Source organism: Ammospiza caudacuta, chromosome 1, assembly GCF_027887145.1.
Source record: "Ammospiza caudacuta isolate bAmmCau1 chromosome 1, bAmmCau1.pri, whole genome shotgun sequence".
Taxonomy (NCBI): Eukaryota; Metazoa; Chordata; class Aves; order Passeriformes; family Passerellidae; genus Ammospiza; species Ammospiza caudacuta.
In genome coordinates, this window is record NC_080593.1 from 112,684,499 (window position 1) to 112,690,498 (window position 6,000).

General features: G+C 45.2%; 1 protein-coding gene across 1 annotated transcript in view; it reads right to left on the minus strand.

Annotated features, from left to right (window-relative positions):
• LOC131562416 (ethanolaminephosphotransferase 1-like) overlaps positions 1-1,305 on the minus strand; it is a 53,641-nt gene extending 52,336 nt beyond the window's left edge. Inside the window, exon 1 of the mRNA XM_058812124.1 lies at positions 1,249-1,305. Coding sequence (XP_058668107.1) covers positions 1,249-1,305 — 57 coding nt within the window. The remainder of the gene's footprint in view (positions 1-1,248) is intronic.
• Between the last annotated feature and the right edge of the window lie 4,695 nt (positions 1,306-6,000).

The following is a 6,000-nucleotide window of genomic DNA, read 5'->3' on the forward strand; positions in this document are numbered from 1 at the left end:
GTCAAGACTTCACCATTCAAGCACAGACCTGTGCAACTCACGCCCTGTGGCCAGAAGCAGCTGGCAGAGTGCTTTATCCCGCTCACATTGGAGATGCACAAACAGGTTGGTGCATTTTAATTAGCTTCTGTGCATAACAGGTTCCTAGGAAGCAACCTGGAGAACACTCTCGAAGCCACACTTCCTCCACCTCCATTCCTGCTGAGGTGAACAGGCAGAGCTGCTGGCGCAGGGAATGGAAGGGTTTGATAGGAACCAGGAAAAGCTGAATGCCCTGGCTGGAGCCCAGCCTGGGAAGGCACACAGTAAGAGCAGGAAGGCAAGAATGGGGAGCATGGTGTAGGGGCTGCTTTGGCAAACTGAACATAAAATAAAAGGCTGGGTGTTGTGCCGGTAGAAGCTGGTATGCCCCTCCTGCTTTTCACAGGAGGAAAGAGGTGAGGGTGTGTGAATAGGGTGGCATGGCCCATTTCAGACCTGCACCTCAATTGGCACAAACTTGGATGATTTCCATACTGCATCCCCTGTAACTCCTAAGTCCATGACATAACACTGGTAAATTCAAGTATCTAATGATTCACCCCTTTACTGGCATTCTGCATGCCGGTTATTTGAAAACACGAGGTTTTGGTCAAATTATTTAAAGTAAGTTTTTCTTCCCCCCTCTGCCGGCTTTCTAATTTATTTCTCAATGCCAGAGCATTCCTGTGTCCGAAGGTTTGCAGACTGCCAGACAAGCAGCATCACTGCGTGCTTTCTTACCGAGACACCGGATGCCTCCAAAACCACGCTGCTCTACAACGGGCTCAGCTTTTACAGGCGTTGATACTCACTCAAAACCCGGTTCACTCTGCCTCCACCGACACCTGCCGCCCCGCGAACACCCACCTCCCGCCCAGGGCACGCATTGCACCGGAGCCGGGCACAGGCGGGGGTGCGGGGCATCCCCCTGCGGGCACAGGTGGGGGTGCGGGACATCCCCCTGCGGGCACAGGTGGGGGTGCGGGACATCCCCCTGCGGGCACAGGTGGGGGTGCGGGGCATCCCCCTGCGGGCACAGGCGGAGGGAGCCCTGCGGACCCTCCGGAGGCGGAGGGATGGCCCGGCCGGCCGGGGCCGCATTCACAGCGGGGCTGGGACCCGGCCGCCCGAAGCGGAGCGCTCCGGAGCCGAGATGCCACCCGGGGCTGTCCGTCCGCCGCCCGCCCTCCCTCCCGGCCCAGGGGCTGCCCCGTGCCTGCCCCGTACCTTGTAGTGTCGGAAGCCGTGCAGCTGCCGGCCGCTCACATAGCGCCACCGCCACATCGCCGCCCTGCCCTGCGCCGGCACCGAGGCACGGAGGGACGGCAGCGATGGGAGGACGGATGAGGGAGGCGGCGGGGCCGGGGGCGGGCGGAGGGCGGCTCCCCGGCCGCGCCCCGCGGCTGGACCGGCCCCTGGCTCCGGGATCCGCGCCGGGGCTGCCCGCGGGGCTGGCTCCCGGGGCTGGCTCCGGGCTGGCTCCGGGCTGGCTCCCGGGCGGCTCCGGGGCGGCTCCCGTGGGAGCGGGCGGCTCCCCGCGGCCCCAGGACGCTCCGGTGCCCGCCTGCCAACAGGGTGAATCTCACACCCGCAATGACCTCACGGCACCAAGGCACGTCGCGGAATCACCTCCGAACTGTTTTTCTCGCTACGGGTCTGTTAAAGATGCCGTATTTACAGAATCACCTCCGAACTGTTTTTCTCGTCACGGGTCTGTTAAAGATGCCGTATTTACAGAATCACCTCCGAACTGTTTTTCTTGCCACGGGTCTGTTAAAGATGCCGTATTTACAGAATCACCTCCGAACTGTTTTTCTCGTCACGGGTCTGTTAAAGATGCCGTATTTACCGCGTACGGGAGGGAGGAAGCGCCCGTGAAGGCGCTATACAAAACAACGCTGAGTAACAAAAGCAAAACAGGCCAAGTAACACCACACAAACAGTGTTAAGTGCTGCCTTTCAAAGACAAGTGACACTGAGGATTAAGGCTTATCTTTGCATTCCAATAATAATCTGAGTCTTGTTTCTTATTATTGCACCTGCACTGGAGCCTGCCACACCACATCAGTCAGCGGCGCACTCTGTGCCTCCTGATTTCCAGGGAAGTGAGGCACTGGGATAGGCAAAAACCAACCAACCAACCAACCAAACAAACAAACAAACAAACAAACAAAAAAGACTGGAAAGCATCAGGAGTAATGTTTCAGCTGCAACCGTATTTCAGCATATGGCGTGACACCTTGTGTTACCTTTGCTGTACGCTACTGGGAGAGAGAGTTGAAATCATACACGTCAGGGTCTGAGATTTTATGGACCAAATGGAATCTATCCAGAAAGCAAATCAATTAAAATCCATTACTTGCACCCCACGAGGCATCTCATCTATTGTGAGAGTCAGTGTTATTTTACAAACTGGGCAGGTTTGATAGGAATTATGCAGAAGTTATGATCGTTAAGTGCAAACTGTATGCAATGGTTTTTGTTCTGTATTTTTAATTACACATTAATCAATTGAGATGTGCTTACACCTGCATTCTGCTTCCAGCAGCAGCAGCTGAACTTCTGCTCTTGAAAACAACCCAGAACTTTAATACTTAGCTTCAGGTTACTGAGTTAAAAGCTTGATACCAGTTAAGGAAGCTAAAGCGTATGAACTTTAGTTCATGAGCCAACTCTAATTTTAATTGGTGTTCACAGCCTGAATTTTGATTTGGGATCCCCTTCATTGTTATTATCACATTTTAAAATTGTGTTATGCTATTGAATTAATTTACAAGGGTACATAAGAAAAGATTCATGACCTGTACTGTACTCACTGAAGTTTTTTAGTGCAAGCAAATTACTAAAACAGGCCAAAGCATTTTTAGAATTATCCCTTTCACTTCTTAACTCTAACATTAGAAGCCTCAAACATGAAAGAAGAAATTTGTCTGAACAAATACTAGGAGTATGATGGACAGTAGTAGAAAAGGTGTTTGCTTTTCTGGAAGGTAGAAGGTGGGCAAAAAAGAAATTTTTTTTCTTTGCAAGCTTCTAGATTTATGTCAAAATATACAGATACAGAAGATACATAGATATAGCAGAGAGAGAATACAAGTTTTATTTCCTAGTCTCTCAAAACTATTTTGGTGATAAGTGAAACACAAAAAACCCCTCAAACCCTCACAAATATTCCACAAAACAGGGAATGTCAAAGACTGCCTACGTGTGAAAATGCAATTGCTCAAACTCGTACTTCCGCATGTTCCACGTCTGCCAATGAGCATATCAAAGGAGGCAGCTTAAGTTATACTAAAGAGCAGGAAACAGACTGGTGAATAAATATGGAATATCACAGAGCAAGCTGAGACACAAGTAGCGTGGCGTTTGAGAATACTGTGGAAATTATACTGATCTGTGTCACTATAGGACATGAAATAACATGATGTGGACACGCAGCTCTCTCAAGGGTAAGAAGAGAATTTTTAATTTCTGACTCCAACATTTATAGATTTCCAAAAGTGACAGTGAATTGGAGGGTGACAGTGCCACCTCTCCAATGACACTGGACAAACCAACAGTCCATCAAATTTCGCCTCCTCCATAAAAGAATGCAAAACAATGAGTTATTTACATAAAGTGTGTGAGAAAGTTTGTTACAAGAATGCAAACATCAGCAGGCTTAGAAAAATTTAAAAATCAGGGCAACAGATCTGCTAGCTGTTGATTTAAGGAATTTCCTTGATTTAGGCATCATGGTTCCTATGAATAGTTGGCCTTTAAGACCACACAGACAGACTAGCCAAGCCCAGGTGCAATCCAGGCTCAAGCCATGTGCTTTACTGCTACACTATCCTGTCTCCATGCATACCAGAATGGTAGGCAAATAGATGAGGGCTCAGGATGGCCCAGAATAAATAATAAATACATTATACACACGTGTGCACACACACACACACACACACACACACACACACACACACACACACATATATATAAAGTATATAATAAATAAATAACCCAATAAAACCTTGGGTTTCATTATTCTCTCTCTCTAAGTTATAATAATAAATTAATAATGATGGAGCTTCTTGGATAGGGAAGACTGCCTAGTATGGCAGCTTTGATTTTTAATAATTTATTTTGTCTTGTTTATTCCCCACCCTAAAGCTGTGTGCTATGCAATAGCCTTTATCTAGAAGGCATCTAATAGCACATTCCTGCCTACTTCAAGAAGTGAAAAAAAGCAGAAAGGAATCATGTAGAGACCAAACCCAAAATGACCAGCTGCCAAAGCAGTAGAAGAAGGAACTAATGTATTGCCCTACCCACTCTTTAACATACTATTTTCCCTTGGGCAAGACATTTTTCAGGAATAGTGTTTGTAAAATCTTCAATACAAGGGTACACCACAGTCATGATTAGGCCAAAGTAGTATTAATACTAGACCTAAAAGAGGAAATTCAATATCTGGAGTTACTAAAATTTATAAAGTTCAGTGTTATTGGCCCCTCAGTAATTTTAAAATCTTGTTGACTTAAATTAAGAGGAAAAATTTTCATGGCAGTAAACTGGTCTAATGATTGAAGTTTAAAATATGTCAATTTTCTCCAGCTCTGAATATTGGCCTGCATTTTTTTCTCACCAGCCAGAGCCAAAAGAGAGTACTTTTATGACAGATGTACAGTTTCAGATTGGAAAATATTATTTTATTTGCACTAATCCCATTAAACTACAGAGGCGCCTCATAAAAAGTAGGCAAATATGTTTCCCAAATGTTACTGTTTGCCAGAAAGTTATGTACTCATACTCCTTTTATAGCACTGACACAGAGAAATAGCAGGAGATGAGAAAAATGTCAGCCACTGCAAGATGCCAGGGGAGCACTTGGAGCTGGGATGAGCTGGCTTAGGCTCAGGGAGCAGCCAGGACACTCCAGGGGCTGGAGCCCCTCACATCTTTCAGACCCAGGGGCAAGGGCTGCTAAAGAGATGCTTCCTGAGTGTGCTGATTCATTTAAAGCCTTTTTTTTTTGCTTTTGATTCTTAAATGATCAGCTATTAATTTTTAATTTGTGTGAATGTTAGAAACTGACTCTTTGATCCACTGCAATCTGGCATCTTCTGAGGGGTTTTGTGGGGTTTTTTTTTCCCCATTTCTTCCACCGTTCACAGCTCGTCTCAGCATAGTGATGCACTGTACTGTGAAACAGTACAATTCAGTTTAAAGTGGTACTGACATTGTAGCTTGAGGATTAAGAAGATTTAAGTGTTTCATGTTACTTCCTAAAAAAAAAACCTTAGAAAGCCTGGAATGATCAAATTGCAACACAGTCTGCAGAAGAAAATGTTATTTTGGATCTAGACTGTGATCTGTCTAGCCTAGGCCTTTGGATGACCTCTTGCCTGACAAACTCATAAAACCTATCTGACCCTGAAAGACAGACTCTACAATATTTGATGAGTTTTTCCTCACCTACTTCATCTCAGTTTGGTGTCTGGGATACTTGTGACTTTTAAAACTTTCCTGAAGGAATGACTCAAACCAAAAACCTTTTTCTGTGTTTGAATTTGACATTGTCTATACCAGACTTTGTACACTGAAAAGCTTTTAAAGCTCTAACTTAATGCTCTGTAAGAGGAAATGAATCCATAAACCCATATTAGAATGAAGGACGGGCACATTCAATCAATATAAACAAGTGTTCCAAACTTCAGTAATTTAAGCTTCCTTACCTTTAACTCATCTGTGTAAAATACTTTCCGTTTCTTTGAAAGAGTCCTTTCTACATGTTGGATTAAGGAACATTGGTGCAATCAACAGCACCACCAGCAAATAAATTTCCTTTTTTTCTGGACTTCACTACAGAAATAAATTTTTATTGCTAACGGAAATTGTACTGTTTTCATAGAATTTTCAGGCAACAAAAATACAAAAAGTTCACAATTTCTTAATGTTCCCTGAGCAGCAGTAGATTTGATCTCAAGTGCAAATACAGTC